Source organism: Aureococcus anophagefferens (genome assembly GCF_000186865.1).
Source record: "Aureococcus anophagefferens unplaced genomic scaffold AURANscaffold_2, whole genome shotgun sequence".
Taxonomy (NCBI): Eukaryota; class Pelagophyceae; order Pelagomonadales; family Pelagomonadaceae; genus Aureococcus; species Aureococcus anophagefferens.
The window spans coordinates 13599-30806 of record NW_008705562.1 but is presented as its reverse complement, the minus strand read 5'-3'; the positions used below and the strand labels follow the sequence as shown (position 1 = coordinate 30806).

The window sequence follows — 17208 nt, the reverse complement described above, 5'->3', positions numbered from 1 at the left end:
CGCGCGGACCCGGGCCTCGGCGCCCGCGTTGCCGCCGTCGAGCTGGCAGGACGCGAAGCCGTAGCGCGCGCGCTCGCCGTCGGAGAGGCGCGCGCGCGCGTAGTCGTTGTGCGTCTTCTCGCAGCCGTGCTCGAGCAGCGCGGCCGCGGCGACGCGCGGGTGCCGGAGGTGCCCGAAGATGAGCCGCTCGTAGAGCAGGCCCCCGTCGCCCGCGTGGCCCGCGCCGCAGCCCTCCGTGTGGGGCAGGGACGCGAAGCCGTCGACGTGGCGCGACCCCTCGGCGTCGAGCCGCGCGGCGACGGCCCGCGCGACCTCGCCGGCGCAGACCGACGTCGGCAGCACGAGCGCGACGCGCCGCGCGGCCGCGCGCGGCGGCGGCGGCGGGGCCGCCGCGGCCGCGGCGGTGAAGGCGGGCCCGCCGTGGCGGTCCGCGAGGGCCGTCAGCGTCGTCGCGTCGAAGGCCAGCTGCGACGGCGCGCGCCAGATCGACAGCTGGCTGTGGCCCGCGGCCTCGCCGCGCGTCCGCGCGCCCGACGCGACACGGAGCGTCAGTTCGAAGAGCTCGCGGCCCAGCGCGGCCATGGGCGCGCCGGCCTGGTAGCGGCCCGCGTCAAAGTCCATGTCGCCGGCGAGCAGCGCGTAGCGCGCCGTCGTCGTCACGACCTTGACCGTCGGCGCGAAGGGGAAGTTCGTGACGGACCCGTTGCCCGTGACGAAGTGGATCACCGTGCAGCCCGCCGCGACCTGGCCCGCGACGGACTCGAGGTCGTTGCCCGGCGAGTCCATGAAGTAGTAGCCGCGCGGCGCGGGCAGGGGCGCGCCGTACTCGACGCAGCCCTCGAGGCGCAGCGACGCGTGCTTCTTCTTCGCCGCGCCGAGCGACTTGAGCGCGATGTTGTAGAGGCCGCGCTGCTTGTTCCCGCCCGACGGGTTCGCCTCCGCCGTCTGCCCGTGCGCGGCGAGGTAGCGGCGGTAGCGGTCGACGAGCGCGAGGAACGCGTCGCGGACGGCGCCGTCGCGGACGCGCGCGAGCACGTAGGCCTCCGCGCCCATGAGCTCGTCCGTCTCCGCGAGCAGGCACCGGCCGCCGCGCTCGACGACGCGCCGCGCGGCGTCGCCGACGCACGGGTTCCCGCTCACGCCGGAGAACGCGTCGGAGCCGCCGCACTGGAGCGCGACCGCCAACGTCGCCGCCGGCTGGACCGAGCGCGCGCAGGCCTGCGCCGCGGGGAGCCAGGACCGGAGCGCGGCGGCGACGTCCGCGACGGCGCGCTCCGCGTCGCCGTCGACGACGTAGGCGAGGGCCCGCGGCGCGGGCCGCGGCGCCGCGGCGAGCACGGCCGCCGCGGAGAACGGGGAAGAGAGCGGCGTCCCGAGCACGACGACGCCGAAGACGTTGGGGTGCGACGCGAAGCCCGCGAGCGTCCGCAGGAGCCGCGCGTCGTCGCCGCGCGCCGCCGCGGCGCCGCTGCCCCCGGAGCCCTCCGTGTGCGCGAGCGCGACGACGCCGTCGACGTTCGCGAGGCCCGCGACGTCGCCGGCGAGCGCCGCGCACGCGCGCCGCGCGAGCGGGCCGAGGCCCGCGGAGACGGGCACGACCGCGAGGCAGTTCCGCGTGCCGACGCCGCCGCCGGGGCGCGCGTAGCCGCGGAACGCCGCGCCGTCGTCGACGAGCGGCACCTGCGGCGCCGGCGCCGCGGGGCCGCCGCCGCCGGCGTACGCGTCGAGCCGGTCCGCGAAGTTCGCGCGCGGCAGGTCCATGCCGCGGCCCCGCAGCGCCTCGCGCGCGCCCTCGTTGCAGAGCACGTCGCCGGCGGCGACGTCGCGGACGGCGTCGCCGAACGGCAGGCTCCACGAGGTGAGCGGCGCGCCCGCGGGCACGCGGCGCACGGCGAAGCGCCAGCCCTCGGGGCAGCGGCTCCGGAGCGTGATCGAGCGGCCGGCGACGCGCACGGCGCGGCCCGCGGCGAGCGCGACGCGGGCGATGGCGCAGTTGTCGCCGGCCTCGGGCAGCACGGCGTCGGTCGTCGTCCGCTGCGGGTCGTCGACGACCTCCTCGTCGTAGGCGAGGGAGATCTTGCGACCGCCCCCGCTCTTTCGCGTCGTCGTGCTCATCATGTTACATGTTTTCTATCGAATGGAAGCATAACGCAAAAAGGAGCTGGCGCCACTGCTCCGTCTCGACGCGCTCGAGGCGCTCCTGGTCGACGACGACCGTGTAGGACCGGAGGAGGCCCGCACCGCGGTCAGGCTGGCACCGCTCACGAGAACCTAGCCATGGCGTCCCAGAGTCCTGATCCCAAGAACTTGAGGTAGGCCTTGAGGTCGATGATTCCGGAGCGGCGTTTACCCTATCCCGCTGGCGGGCTATGTTACCCCGGAAGCACGCCGCGGGCGGCGCGGTCGCGGGGGGGCTTAGGGCGTGGCGCGCGGTCGCGGGGGCGGGGGCGCGGGTCGCGCGTGCCCTTAGGCGGCCTCGGCCTCGGCCGCGGCGGCGTCGGCCGCGGCCTGGACCTGGGCCTTGACGACGTCCCAGAGGGCGAAGAGGGACTTGAGCCACTGGACGAGGCGGAGGAGGAGGTCGCCGCCGTAGTAGGCGCCGAGGCTCGCGAGGTCGAGCTCGTCGATCGTCGCCTTGAGCGCGGCGAGGTCGACGGGAAGCGGCGCGGAGCCGTCGGCGTCGGCCTTGACGGCGGCCGCGAAGTCGACGCCGGCCTCGGCCATGATGGCGGGGACGAACTTGTCGCCGAGGGCCGCCGCGACCTTGGGCCACTCCGGCAGGCCCGTGCCGAGCGCCGCGAAGGCCGATGGCGCGAGGCCGAGCGGCGCGAGCGCGGCCTGGAGCACGACGACGCCCGCGGCCGGCGGCGGGATGCGGTCCTGGGCCATCTTCTCCAGCGTCTGGAAGTAGATGCGCACGAGGTTCATCATGGACGCGATGCGGAGCTTCGCGACCTCGACGGGCTTGTCCGCGTCGGCCGGCGGGTCGGCCTGGGCAGCAAAAGGGTGATTCAACGTCGCTTCAACGTGAGTGTTTCGCGCGCGCGCGTTCCGAAAAAAGCATCCGCGCTTCGAGACCGTTCCAAAAGATGATCGCTTGTCCAAAAATCAGCCGAAACGAGTGGAAAACGGCCGAGATATGAGCCTTTGAAGTTGGGAATTTCGCTCTCTTTTGCTGCCCTGGGGTCGGCCTCGAGCGCGGTGAGGAGCTCCTCCATCTTCGTCTCCTCCTCGGCCTCGGCCGTCGTCGCCGCCGTCTTGAGCGCGCCCTGGGCCTCGAGGGCGTCCTCGCGCAGGATCGCGGACGCGGCCCAGCGCGCCGCGTCCGCGCGCTCGTGCGCCGCGGCGAGCTTCGCCGCCCAGGCCGCGACCGCGGCCATGTCCGCCTCGTTTAGCACCTTCGACGAGCCCATGGTGTGGACGCAGAGCACCTTCTCCACGGGGAGGAGCACGGCCTGGGCCTTGGGCGCGCGCGGCGGCGGCGCCTCGGGCTCCGCGGGCTCCGCGGGCTCGGCGCCGTCGGCCGGCGGCGCGTCGTCGCCCTCGGCCGCCGGCGGCGCCTCGTCGCCCTCGGCCGCCGGGGCCGGCTCCTCCGGCGCATTGGCGCCCTCGGCCGCCGCCGCCTCCTCGGCCGCGGGCTCGGGCTCGGGCAGCGGCTCGCCGACGCCGTCCGGGTGGAGGCCGCTCCGGTAGCGGACGGCGACGGCGCAGTAGGAGCCGAGCAGGGGCACGCCGAAGAACTTGACGCGGGGCTCGCGGGCGACGTTCGGCACGGCGACGCGCGCCGGGTACTGCGCGAGGCCCGCCTTGGCCGCGGCCGCCGCGTCGAGCTCCGCGGCGGCCGCCGCCGGGTCCGGCGCGTCGTCGCCGCCCGCGAGGGCCGCGTCGCTGTTCGCCTGGGCCGCGGCGAGCGCCTCGTCGGCGGCGGCGAGCTCCGCCTCGTACTCCTCGCGCTGCTTGAAGAGGTCGAGCGTGAGGCCCTCGTCGGCCTCCTCCGTCTCCGGCGTCGCGCCGAAGAGGCACGTCGCGGCCATGCCGCAGCCCGGCGTCGCGTGGCTGAAGGCGACGACGGGCCGCCCGGCCGCCGTCGCGCCCTTGGCGCCGACGTAGCACGCGCGGGCGCCGGACGCGCGCGCGCAGGCCGCGAGCGCGCGGTCGTAGAGCGCCTCGACGTCGTCGTCCTCGAGGAGGCTCGCGTCGAGGGCGACCTCGTCGTCCGTGGGGCCCAGGGCCTTGAGCCGCGCCTCCTCGGCGGCCGCCGCCTCGGCGAGGGCCGCGTCCTGGGCCGCGACGGCCTCGTCGAGGAAGTCGAAGCGCGCCTTGCGCGCCGCCTCGCCCTCGACCTTCTTCACGTGCTCCAGGAGGTAGTTGCCGATGTACTCGATGGCGTCGGGCGGCTGGACGACGACGAGCGACGTCAGCGCCGCCTTGAGGGGCTCGCCGACGCTCGACTGGAGGTAGGCCGCGTCCATGGCCGACGCCGACCAGCGCGCTGCAGCCGCGGCTCGTTATCAGCGCGTATCCATGCCTGCCGTATCATGCCGTTCCTTGGCGCGACGCCCCGGAGGATCGATGGCCGGCGCCTAGCGTGCGACTCGCGGCGACGAGAAGCGGCCCCCGCGGCGGCGCGCGACGCGAGACGCCCCCCCCCGCGGGACGGCGATCGGCGATGGTGCGGTCGGCGTCGAAGAAGACGTCCGAGGAGAGCGCCGAGCTCATGCACAGCCTCGTGTCGTCGGGCTGCAAGAAGGACGTGCTCATCGAGACGCTGCGGACGACCCTCGGCAACGCGCGGTCCGAGCTCGAGCGCTCGCGGGCGCGCGCGGAGCGCGCGCGCGTCACCGAGGACCTCGTCAAGGGCCTGCGCCACGAGGTCCGCCAGACGCAGCGGCGCTGCGACGAGGAGCGGCGCGCGTTCGCGAAGCGCGAGGAGGCCTGGGCGGCGCGCTGCGAGGACCTCGAGCGGAGCCTCGGCGCGGAGAAGGCGGCGGCCGCGCAGCAGGGCCAGCAGCGCGCGGGCCTCGAGCGGCGCCTCCGCGCGCTCCAGGGCAGGACAAGAGAGCGACATGCCCAACTTCAAAGGCTCCGATCTCGGCCGTTTTCCACTCGTTTCGGCTGATTTTTGGACGAGCGATCATCTCTTGGAACGGTCTCGAAGCGTGGATGCTTTTTCCGGAACGCGCGCGCGCGGAACACGCACGTTGAAGCGACGTTGAATCTCTCTTGTCCTGCCCAGGCGCGCTCGGCGGCGAGCTCAAGAAGTCGCTCGACGGCCACGCGGAGACGGAGCGGCGCCTCCGCGTCGAGGTCGACGCGCGGCGCAACGACGCCGCCGTGCTGCGGGCCGAGGCCGTCGAGGCGTTGCGGGGCCGCGGCGAGGTCGACGAGCGCCTCGCGGGCGTCGCGCTCGTCGCGGAGCAGCGGCAGGCCGCGCGGCACTCGCATCTTCCACCCGACTTCAATGGGCGCGTGATCGAAGGGTGTGGACCGGACGTTTCGGCCGTGCGTCGAGCACTCGACGAGAGCCATCGATCCGTCCAAACATCGGCCGAATCGACGTCGACGCGGCCGAGCTCGAGCGCGTCGACGTTCGGTGCGGACGTCCCGAACCGGCGGTCGATGTCCACACAGGCAGAAGGAGCTCCTCGGCACAAAGGAGAAGCTCCGCGCGGACGCGGAGCGGAGCCGCGCGCAGCTCCAGGGCGAGAACCTCGAGCTCCGGCGCGCGCTGGGCGACAGCCAGAACCGGCTCCTCGCGGGCGAGCGCCACGAGCGGGAGCACGTGCAGCCGCTCGAGCTCGAGCTCGGCACCGCGCGCGAGCAGCTCCGCGAGGTGCGCCAGCACGCCAAGGCCCGCGAGCGCCAGTTCGAGGAGATGCTCGTCGCCGCCGACGGCGTCAAGGCCGAGGTCGGCCAGCTCCGGGACCGGCTCCGGTCCTACGACGCGCTCGTCGCGCGCGCGCGGGGCCTCGAGGACGACAACCGCGCCCTCGAGGACCGCGTGCACCACCTCGGCGTCCAGCTCGAGCGCGAGCGGAGCGAGCGCGCGCAGTGGGCCCGCGCGCGCATCGAGCTCCTGACCCAGTTCTGCGACTCGAACGCGCCGGCCGTCGGCATCGCGGACACGGCCGCGCCGGGCGCGAACACGGACGAGGCCATGCTCCGCCTCCTCGCGACGGACGGCGTCCCCAAGCCCCAGCCCGCGCCCCTCTTCCCGCCCTCGCCGCCGCCGCGGCACTACGGCGGCGCCTACGCGCCGCCGCCGGCCGCGGGCTCGCCGACCCACCCCGTCGGCGCCCGCCGCTTCGACCGCGACTGACCGGCCGGGCGCGCGGGGGGCGCGCGCCGCGTAACATATCCCGCCGGCGCGCGTCGAACCAGAGCTTCGCGCAGGCGACCGGCTGGGCGTAGGACAAGGAGCGCTAGCCGCTGGCTGCGCCGCGGGCGATCGCGTCGACTGCCTCGTCTGTCTCGAGGGCGCGACTCATCGGTCGGCTCGGTGCGAGGACCTCGCAGCCGCCCGCAGCGGCCCGTGCCGGCTGGTACGGGCCGTCACCGACGGTTGGAGTTCCCCTCCTCTGTCTGAGAGCTCTGCCCCTACCATCCGAGGGGGTTGACCGCCGGTATGCCTGGTAGTATGCGCCTACTATGCGGGTTTTATGCGGGTTTTATGCGGGTGGTATGCGGGTTTTATGCGGGTTTTATGCGGGTGGTATGCGGCTGCTATGCTGGTCGTATGCGGGTGGTATGCGGGTGGTATGCGGGTGGTATGCGGGTGGTATGCGGGTGGTATGCGGGTTTTATGCGGGTCGTATGCGGGTTGTATGCGGGTTGTATGCGGGTTGTATGCGGCTGCTATGCTGGTGGTATGCGCCTGCTATGCGGCGACCTCCGGCGGCCGTCGCCTGGGGTCGTCGACAGCGGTCGCCGGGCTGCTATGCTGGTGGTATGCGCCTGCTATGCTGGTCTTATGCGCCTGCTATGCGTCTACTATGCGTCTACTATGCGTCTACTATGCGTCTACTATGCGTCTACTATGCGCCTGCTATGCGTCTACTATGCGCCTGCTATGCGCCTGCTATGCGGGTGGTATGCGGCTGCTATGCGTCCGCTATGCGTCCGCTATGCGTCCGCTATGCGGCTGCTATGCGGCTGCTATGCCGGTGTATGCCCGGCTGGTGTATGCCTGGTGGTCGGCCCCCTCTGCCTACCATGCGGCTCCCTCCACGTGAGATCGGTGAACAAAAATAATAATTATAATACGCCAGCCTCTGGAACTTCGTGCTCTGCGCTGCCCGGTCCGTCCATTGTCACATCAGGTACGATCTCGGCGCTGCCCGTCGCGATGAGCACCTGCCCAACTTGCGGTCGATATTTCGCGAATCACGTGAGTTTATTGCAACACAGCGAGAATTCGCGGTGCGCGGGCGCGTCGAACGTGCATCGGGGCATCTCTCTTTGGGAGCGGAGCCGCCAGCAGCAGCGCTTCACGTCGTCGCGGGGCGCCCGCTACGACACGCTCATCGCCGACGAGGACAGCTACGACCACGACCGCGGCGAGTACGTGTGCGGCATCTGCGACCGCGGCTGGCCGAGACTCAACAGCCTGCGGCAGCACCTCGCGAGCGGCGCGCACGACGGCGCGAACTACGAGTGCCGCGGCTGCGGGCGGACCTTTTCGCGCGCGGCGCAGCTCACGCAGCACCACCGGTCGTCGAGCAGCTGCGGCGACGTCGACGAGCGCCTCGGCCGCCTGCTCGTGCGCCACTACTCGGAGATGGGCACGCTCCGGCTGACGAACGGCGCGAGCCGCCACGAGGCGACCCTCCGGTTCGACGGCTCCGCCAAGCCGAACCCGGGCCGCGGCGGCGCCGGCTACGTGCTGTCGGACCACGACGGTCGCGTCGTCGAGACCGGCTGCGTCCGCATCGGCTCCGCCCGGTGCACGAACAACATGGCCGAATACGTCGGCCTGATCCAGGGCCTCAAGTCCGCGCGGCGCCAAGGCATCCGCGGGACCCTTCGCGTCCAGGGCGACTCGCAGCTCGTCGTGAACCAGCTCAAAGGCATCTTCGAGGTCCGCTCGGCGAAGCTCGAGTCTCCCCGTCGGCGTCCGACGACGGGCGCGCGGTGTCGCTCCGCCCGGAACGCGGACCGAGTCCGATCCCAGGTGTCGTCCACGGTAGGTCCCTCTACGACGAGGCGCGCGAGGTCCTCGGGAAATTCGCCAACCACACCCTCGCCCACATCCGCCGCGACGAGAACCAGGAGGCCGACGCGCTCGCCAACCAGGCCGTCGATTCCCCGGGCAGCGCGGACGAATACTTCCACGTCACTAACTAGCACTACGAAATACCCAGCAATTTGGATTAATAGACTATGTGCCGTTGTAAAACCGGTCGGTAGCGGCGCACGGAGGTTGTTTGGTTCGGCCTAGCCTAGGCCTAGGGCAAGCGGCGGTGGCATTAAATCTCTTTTTGAAGCCTAAATGGACCACTGGCACGCAGTCTAGAGCCGAGGTACTCAGATAACTGGAGCAGCTCGCCCGAGAGCGTCCGGAGCCAGCTGAGGTTTATAGCACGGGACATGCATTTCTTCAACTTTATAAGTTGCACTGTGTCTTTTCTCCACAGAGATTCGTGCGTCCTCGTCTGGGTTCTCGTTCTGCGTCGCGCGTTCTGCGGCCTCACCGGCCGCGGGCCCGGCGCCATGGCCGCGCGCGCCTCGATCCCGCTCCTCCAGACCGTGCCGTCCAAGTTCTGGTCCGACGTCGTCGCCGCCGGATCCCTGGGCCTCGCCGGCGACTTGATCTGCCAGGCCGCCGAGGGCCGGCGCGACGTGGACGTTCGGCGCGCGGCGTCCCTCGCTTTATTCAGCGGCGCGTACAGCGGCGGCCTCCTCCACGTGCTCTACGGCTACCTGCCGAGGTGGACCGCGGCCGTCGGCCGCGCCGCGGGCGTCGCCGCGCTCTCGCGGCCGTCGTCGCGGCTCCACGGCGCGGGCTGCTCGCTCCTGGACAACGCGCACTGCGGCCTGGTCTACATCCCCGCCTACTTCTTCGCCGTCGGCGCCCTCCAGGGCCAGTCCCCGGGCCAGGCGCGGGCCGCGCTCGGCGCGGAGTGGGCGACGGCCTACGCGAGCTGCTCCGCCTTCTGGATCCCGTACAGCTTCGCCAACTTCTCCTACGTCGCCGCGGCGCACCGCGTCAAGTTCGTCGCCGTCGGCAACCTCGCCTGGTCCGTGGCCATCGACTTCATCGCGCACCGCGACCGCGCGCCGGTGGCGGCCGCGCGCGGCTCCTAGGCCCCTGTGCAAAACCCCCGGTCTCCCCGGCTGGCTCTGGTCATAATCGTCTATTTTACGTCGACCTGCGCCTCGGTTGCTCGCCCGACCGGAATCTTGCCGCCGGAGGAGCGCGGCTGGAGGTGGGGAGCGCTCGGGCGCCGAGATCGTGGAGGGACGACGGCGCCGCCAGCGTACGAGGCTTCGCCCGTATAGCTGCGGCTCCTGTGCGGACGCGGCGGTCGCTGACGCGCCGTGCGAGAGTGAACTCGGGCTTTGGGGTCTGGGGTGGTAAAATTTAAACCAAACCGACTGGGGCGTACTCGGGGGGACCTCGGGTGACTTCCCCTGGGTCCCGGGCTAGTTCCTGGCACCTATTTTCTGGGTCGGTCGGTCGGTCGGTCGGTCGTCGTCGTCGTCGTCGTCGCCGCCGCCGCCGCCGCCGCCGCCGCCGCCGTCGTCGTCGTCGTCGCGCGCGCGGGGGAGTTTCGAACCTAATTCAGTCGCAGGGCGACCGTAGAGAGGTGATGAGTTGCCCCATGCCAGCTGTCACGGCATATGAACCCGGGGATGCAAAAATCGAGTGGGGGCGCGCCCCGCAGTCGCAGTGATCGACAGTCTCGCCGCGGAAGGCCGCCAGCAGGATTTTTTGCGCTCACGAACCCCGTCGTCGCTGCCCGGCGCAGCACGCGCGCTTTTCGTGCACCACCTGGCGCAAAACGGCGAGGTGCCGGCGCATCACATCATCGCAGCGTTATCCGTCGGTCGAAACGATGCAGTTTTGTACGATTTCGATGAAGTTTTCAATGATTACTTCAATGAACAACCCAAAACGTTTGTTCTTACTACGAGACGCGGTCCTCCAATTAAATTCACCGGCCGCGCTGAGCTTACGGCGCCCGCCGTCGGAAGCGGTTGGTGGTCCAAGTAAGCAAAATCTTACCGATGGCGACGCGCGGTGGAAAATTCCAGAGTGCTGGCGGGGACGAATGGGCAAATTTCTTAGAAAAATGTTCGAATTAAATTCGAGGGCCTGTTCCACGCGTCCAAACGCGTCGGTTTCTGAGGGCTGGGAACAACGCGGGTTAACTTGTCCTCCCCGGAACCCCGCAGCTCAAGTCAGCTCCGACGCCTCGTGCGACGCCTCGTGCGGCCACTGACCGGGCCGATCGCGACAGAGGTGTCGACCGCGTTGATCGACACAGCATGACATGAATTTGAGGTAGTTGCCGAGCGCCAAAGCCACGTCGTAGTGCACACAGCGCGCCGCAGCGTCGCATCGATTTCGTCGTCGCGTCCGGGGAAGAAAGCACCACTTGATCTTATATGACCGCCGCGGCCGCGCGGCGCGCCTTGCACGCCGGGCCGGGCCGGCCGCCGCGGCTCCCGCGGGCCGGCCCCGCGCCCGCGGCGCGCGCCGCCGCGGCACTGCGGCACGGGTGACGAGAGCACAGGAAAGGTTCGCTGAGGGCGTCGCGCGCCGCCGCCGCGCGCGCGCGCGCCGCCGCCGCGCCGCCGACGCCGCGCGCCCGTCGCAGGCGATGGCCGCGCAGGCCGAGGCGCGCACGGGCACGAGCGAGCTCGACGTGAGCCCGGCGAACCGGGAGATCGGCGACGAGGCCGTCTGGTCGCTGTCGACGGCCAAGCCGGGCAACGGCGTCGAGCAGATCCGCGCCGCGCCGGGCGGGAAACGACGTGCGCCGCGCGACTTCGACGCGAGCGCGTTCGGTATTGCGGGCGTTCGTCGTCGTTCCATCGAGATATCGACGAGCGCAAACGACTCGTCCAGCAATGAGCCGCGACGGCTCCGGTTCGACCGAGCTCGAGAGTTCCGAAGTTTCGCCGGGCCGGCCCGGCTCGCGAGTCGTTCCGCGCGCAGGCGACGAGAACACGGAGACGTACTGGCAGAGCGACGGCGGCCAGCCGCACCTCATCAACATCCAGTTCCACAAGAAGATGTCCATCTCCGAGATGGCCTTCTACCTCGACTACGGCCTCGACGAGAGCTACACGCCCAAGAAGATGTCGATCCGCGCGGGCACGACGTTCCACGACCTCGTCGAGGTCGAGGTCGTCGACCTCCACGAGCCGACGGGCTGGGTGACCGTGGCCCTGTCGCACGGCGACGGCAAGGCGCTCCGCGCGTTCTTCCTCCAGGTCTGCGTCGTCTCCATGCACCAGAACGGCCGCGACACGCACGTGCGCCAGGCGAAGATCTTCGGCCCGCGGACGCCCATCGACGTCTGCGCGGGGAAGCACGCGGCCCGGTTCACGTCCGTCGCGCTGACGCAGTTCGCCGTCCTCCGCTAACGGCGCGCGCCTAGAGGACGCAGGTCCGGGCCTCGGGCACGCAGGCGGCGGCGTCGACCTCGACGAGGCCGCCCCGGAGCTTGCGCGCGAGGGCGGCGTAGTCGGCGGCGCCGGCGCGGAGCCCCGCGGCCTGCGCGTCCGTGAGCGCGCGGACGAGCTTCGCCGGGTTGCCGGCGACGAGCGAGTTGTCCGGGAAGGTCGCGCGCTCGGCCACGAGGGACCCGGCGCCGACGAGGCAGTTCCGCCCGATCTTCGCGTGGTTGAGCACCACGGCGCCCATGCCGACGAGCGTGCCGTCGCCGACGGAGCACCCGTGGAGCGTGACGCGGTGGCCGATCGTGCAGCCGCGGCCGACGGCGCAGGGCGCGCCCGGGTCGCAGTGGAGCACGGCGTTCTCCTGGACGTTGGACCCGTCGCCGACGGTGATGGCGTCGTTGTCGCCGCGGAGCACCGCGTTGAACCAGATCGACACGTCGTCGCCGAGCGCGACGGCGCCCACGACGCGCGCGCCGGGCGCGATCCAGCAGCGGCCCGACGCGGGCAGCGTCGGCGCCACGCCGTCGACGGCGTAGAGCTTCCCGCCCACCGCCGGCGCCGCGCCCCGCGCGCGCGGCGGCGGCGGCGGCGGCGGCGCCGCCGCGGCCGCCGCGGCCGCGGGGTCGGGCTCGGACGCGCGCGCCATGAGCGTGGGCTTGAGCGTCGCCCAGCCGTCGCAGCCGTCGCCGACGACGCGCGCCCGCACGCGGTCGCCGAGCATCTCGCACGCCACGGCCTCGACGAGGGCGCCCTGGGCCACCTCGCCGACGATGTCGGCCTCGAGGTCCGGCCCGGACCGCAGGATGACGCCGCGCGGCGCGACGACGAGGTAGGTGCTGCCCACGACGTCGTCGGCCCGCATGCGCTCGCCGAACTGCGCCGCCGTCTCCGGCTTGGGCTTGGGCGGCGGCGGCACGTCGTCGAAGGGCTCCATCGGTGGGGCTGCCTCGCACACTTCGGTGGTCGACACCGCGCGGAGCGCGGCCCTGGCCCCGGGGAAGTCCCCGGGGGTCGGCCCGACGGTCCGGGCCCGACTCGACGTCGACGATCCGCCCGGGCTTAGTGGGCCCGCGCGCGGGGCGGCTCCGCGAGGCCGCAGGCGCGCTTCTGGTCCGCGAACTTGCGCTTGAGGCGGTCGTAGAGGGCGTACTCCCACTTGAGGACGTGGCGGAGGAAGGGCTCCACGGTCGCCGCCGCGGCGTCGTCGAGGTCGTCATGCGGCGTCGCGCCGTTCGCGCGGCTGTGCGTCGCCTGCGCGTCGTAGGCGGCGGTGATGCCGGCGAAGTAGGTCGGCAGCACGCGCTCGAGGACGGCCAGCGAGCCCGCGAGGTCCTCGACGACGCCGACGAGTGCGAAGTCGCGGTCGACGTTCGCGAGCGCGCGCGCGAGCGCCGCCGCGCCGCCGGCGCGCGTCCGCAGCGCGCGGAGCGCGCAGCCGCCGCCGACGCCGCAGAAGTAGGCGAGCTGCGCGTTGGCCCAGTAGAGGCAGTCGCCTTTGTCGGCCGCGGCGCCCGCGAGCGCGCGGCCGCCGCGCGCGCGCGCGGCCGCGTGCTTCGCCGCGCACGCGCGGAAGGACGGCGCGGCCCGGTCCTGGCCCTTCCAGAACGTCGCCCAGCGCGACCGCGGGCCCCAGTGGATGTAGTCGTAGTGGCTCTCGAGCCGCCGGAGCGGCTCGCGGACGACGGCGACGTAGCACGGCCGCGCGACGCCCGCGGCCCGGAGGTCGACGTAGGCGCCGTGCGCCGTGCGCACCGTGCGGTCCGGCCGCGCCGCGAAGTAGGCCGCGTACTCGCGCGCCGAGGCCCGGGGCCGGGCCTCGTCGACGTACATGGGCCGCGAGTTCACCGCGTAATCGTTCGCCGCCGAGAGCTCGTGGACGAGGTCGAAGACCGTCGTCGACGCGGCCTTGGGCACCTTGAGGTGCATGACGAGGGGCGGGTCCTGGGCCGCGCAGCCGAGGCGCGCGGCCGACGCGTTGAAGCGCCCGCGGCCGCCGCGCTTTGGCGCGAGCCCGAGCCGCGCGACCTCGGACGCCTTCGCGCGCGCGAGCCAGTACGCGTCGCCCGCGCGCTGCCGGAACGACATGTGGGACGCGCGCACGCTCAGGTCCGCGGACCGCCGGCTCCACGCCGCGGCGACCAGCGCGACGGCGACGAGGCACACGGCGGCGCAGGCCCGGCCGGGGGCGCACCACGCCGCGAGCCGATGCTTCGCGCCGGGCGGCGCGGCGACCCCGGCGGCGTCCGACTCCTTGCGCCGCGCGCCGCCGCGCGGCAGGCGCGGCGCGAGGTCCGACTCCATGGACGTCGAGCGGCGCATAGCTCCGACGTCAACGAGGCATCGCGGGCGTCACGTCGCTTCGTGCACTAGTGTTGTGGCAGTTTGAAGGCAACTAAGTTACTTGAAGTCTACCTTTCGCCGCGGCATACCTCTACGCGGGGCCGACGGGCGCGGCCATCCTCGACGCGCGCCATGGGGGCCACGTTGGCGGGGATGCGGACGTACTCGCTCCCGCCGATAGCGCGCCGCCGCCGCGCTTGGCGCCGCCGGCCTCGCCGTCGAGGCCGCTCCGTCCCCGCTCCGCCCCCGCGAGCGCCCCGGTCGTCCCCGCGCGCCGTCTGCCCCGGTCGTCACGGTCCCCGTCCGCGTCTTAGGGCGCTGCCGCCCCGCCGCGGAGGAGGGGCGCGCAGGCGGCGCGGAACTGGGGCCAGTCGAGGAGGGCGTCGTCGTCGTCGCCCGCGCGGTGGTGCTCGAGCGCGGCGGCGACGTCCTCGTCGTCCGCGCCGACGCAGCGGCCCGCGCCGACGGCGCCGCGGAGGTCGTCGGCGCCGAGGAGCCCCGCGCCCTGGTCGTCGAGGACGTCGAAGGCGTCGAAGAGCTGGGCCTCGGTCGGCGCGAGGCGGCCGCACGCGTGGATCGCCGCGAACTCGCGGAGCGCGACGGCGCCGCCGTCGCCGGCGACGTCCGCGGCGTCGAAGAGCGCCGCGGCCTCCTCGACGGGCACGGCGCCCTCGCCGCCCAGGGCCCCGTAGAACTCGGAGAGGCTCAGCTCGCCGTCGCCGTCCGCGTCGAAGTCCGCGAAGTCGAGGCGGACGGGCTCGAGCTCCGCCGCGCCGAGGCGCGCGGCGACGACGGACGCGACGAGCTTCCGGAGCGCGTCGAGGCGCGCGAAGGCCCGCGCCGCCGCGAGCGTCTCCGCCGCGGCCTCGGGCCGCCGCCGCGGCCGCCCCGGGCCCCGCGCCTCGCGCGCCGCGAGCCACGGCTCCCGGAGCGCGCCGTCCGCCGTGAGCCGCGCGTCGACGTCGCGGTCCAGGAGCTTGGTGACGAAGTCCACGGCGGCGTCGCTCACGTGGCCGAAGAGCCGCGCGGGGAAGCCGAGCCTGCGCGCGCCGCGGCGCTCCGGCGCGGCGCTCGCGCGCGCGCGCGCCCGGGACCGCGCCGCCGCGTCCGACGATCGACGCCGGCCGAGCTCGCGCGCGTCGGGCGGTCCGGCGCGGCGCCCCGAAGCGGCGGCCGGTTTCGCGCGCGGAGCCCCGCGGCGCGCGCGCGACCTTGGTCAGGATGTCGCGGTCCGTCCGGCCCGCGAAGGGCGGCGCGCCGCAGAGGAGGATGTAGACGATGACGCCGAGGCTCCAGAGGTCGCAGCGCGCGTCGTGCGCGCCGCGGAGCACCTGGGCGGGCAACAAACATAGGCAACACGACGTCAACATGCACGTATGCGCACGACGTCGATCGACGTCTGCTTTTCCCGGTATGAAAAGAACTCGCCGAGAGAAGACGATCCGTCCAAAAATCGGTCGAATCGACGCCGACGCGACCGAGCTCGAGAGGTTTGAAGTTTTGGCTGGACGGGGCGTTCCACTGGTTGGTTCCCACACCGCGGAGCGCCTCCGGCGCGACGAAGTAGAAGGACCCGACGCGGTCGCTGAGCGTGCCGGGGGCCCCGCGGCGCGCGCCGGCGCCCGGCGGCGGCCGCGCGGGCGCCGCGTCGCCGGCCCGGAGCGCGCCGCTGCTCCGCGCCTTGCGGAGCGCCGGCGAGCCGTCGAACTCGGCGCCCCGGCGCGGCTCGCGCAGGGCCGTCAGGTCGCCCCAGGACTGGCGCTTCAGGGGCGGCTCGCCCGGCGCCGGCCCCGCGCCGTCGGCCGCGGCGCGCGGCGGCGCCGCGGCGGCGCCGCGCGGCGCGCCGCCGCCCGGCGCGGCGGCGGCGCCGCCGCCGCGCGGCGCGCCGCCGTCCCGGCGCCGCTCCGGCTCCGGGCTCGCGCCGAGCGACGCCGCGGCGCCGCAGTCGTCGAGCGAGCAGCACGACGTGTCGTCGTTCGCCGACGACGCGCGGCGCCGGCCGCCGCGGTCGAACGCGCGCGCGAGGCCGAAGTCGACGAGCCGCAGGGGCGCCCAGGGCTGGCGCGACGCGAGGAGCCAGTTCTGGGGCTTGAGGTCCCGGTGGCAGACGCCTGCGACCGCGGTCTCGGGGTCTCCGGACGGAACGTCGACCCTCGCGAGCCCCGTCGCGTCGGAGCCGTCTTCGGCCGACGGTTCGGACGAGCCGTTTGCTCTCGCCGAGTGCTCGACGCACGGTCGACGCGCTCGCGTCGAAGCCGCCGCGCGCGCGCGCCTCCGAGTCGCCTCGGAGCTTCGGGTCCCGCGCGGGCGGGCGCCGCGGTCGTGGAGGTGGCGCACGGCCGACGCCATCTCGCGCGCGAAGCGGCGCGCCGTGCCCTCGTCGAGCGGCCGCGGCTTCCGCGGCCGCCGGCCGTCGGCCGGCGGCGGCGCGCGCGCGGCCGCCGGCAGGGGCGGCTCCCAGACCGGCGGCGGCGCGAGGAGGTACTCCCAGAGCTCGCCGCCGGTGCACAGGTCCATGACGAGGTGCGCCTCGCCTGGGCGGCGCGGGGACGTCCCGCCCCGGACGCGCCGCCCCTCGGCCGCCTCCCGCTCGCGCCGGCCCGCGCTCGGACGGGCGATCGTCGCTCGGGAGCGTCCCCGCGGGGGGTCGCGCGCGCGCCGGACCCGCGCGCGCGCCGGAGCGCGGTCGAATCGCCCCGGCGTCGGCGCCGCGCGTCGCCGGCCGCGTGGTAGACCTCGTGGAGCCGCGCGACCTGCGCCGGCCGCGGGTCGTCGCCCCGCCGTCGACGGGGCGGCGCGCGCGGCCGCGTCGACGCGCGCGCGCTCCGCGACGCGCCCGACGCGAGGCGCGCGCTCGTCCAAGCGGCGATGCGACGGCGCTCGAGGGACGCGGACGGCCCGTCGGGACGCCCCCGGAGCGGGCGGCGGATCTCGGCGCGGCGCGCGACGTTCGGGTGGTCGAGGCGCCGCATCGCCGCGATCTCGCTGTGGAGCCGGTCCCAGGACGCGTCGCCGCCGAGGCCGATGGTCTTGACGGCGAACGCGGCGCCGTCGCGGCGCCGCGCGCCGCGCGCGACGACGCCGTAGGACCCGCGGCCGAGCGCGTCGCCGAGCGCGTACGCGTCGTCGAGCGCCTCGGGCGGCCGCCGCGGCGCGTCGGGCGGCCCGTCGGCGTCCGCGTAGGACCCGTCGAAGGAGCCCTGGGGCGACAGGTGCCGCGCGCCCGCGAGCGCGCAGCAC

The 17208-nt window shown here is 73.8% G+C and overlaps 5 protein-coding genes across 5 annotated transcripts; 2 read left to right on the top strand and 3 right to left on the bottom strand.

Moving 5' to 3' along the window:
• Positions 1-501: 501 nt before the first annotated feature.
• Positions 502-1761, bottom strand: AURANDRAFT_20418 (hypothetical protein; the record flags this gene model as incomplete). Its single annotated transcript, XM_009034672.1, has 1 exon — positions 502-1761. A coding segment is annotated over one exon (1260 nt), but the record flags the coding sequence as incomplete, so codon positions are not given.
• Positions 1762-8709: 6948 nt separating this feature from the next.
• Positions 8710-9303, top strand: AURANDRAFT_60994 (hypothetical protein; the record flags this gene model as incomplete). Its single annotated transcript, XM_009035265.1, has 1 exon — positions 8710-9303. The coding sequence occupies one exon, from the start codon at positions 8710-8712 to the stop codon at positions 9301-9303; it is 594 nt and encodes a 197-aa protein (XP_009033513.1).
• A 1520-nt stretch (positions 9304-10823) lies between these two features.
• Positions 10824-11592, top strand: AURANDRAFT_20412 (hypothetical protein; the record flags this gene model as incomplete). Its single annotated transcript, XM_009035266.1, has 2 exons — positions 10824-10977; positions 11162-11592. The coding sequence occupies 2 exons, from the start codon at positions 10824-10826 to the stop codon at positions 11590-11592; spliced, it is 585 nt and encodes a 194-aa protein (XP_009033514.1).
• Positions 11593-11602: 10 nt separating this feature from the next.
• Positions 11603-12274, bottom strand: AURANDRAFT_20041 (hypothetical protein; the record flags this gene model as incomplete). The annotated part of the gene is made up of 1 exon (XM_009034671.1): positions 11603-12274. The coding sequence occupies one exon, from the start codon at positions 12272-12274 to the stop codon at positions 11603-11605; it is 672 nt and encodes a 223-aa protein (XP_009032919.1).
• Positions 12275-15167: 2893 nt separating this feature from the next.
• On the bottom strand, positions 15168-16080 carry AURANDRAFT_8439 (hypothetical protein; the record flags this gene model as incomplete). The annotated part of the gene is made up of 3 exons (XM_009034643.1): positions 15168-15299; positions 15505-15553; positions 15956-16080. Coding segments are annotated over 3 exons (306 nt in total), but the record flags the coding sequence as incomplete, so codon positions are not given.
• Positions 16081-17208: the final 1128 nt, after the last annotated feature.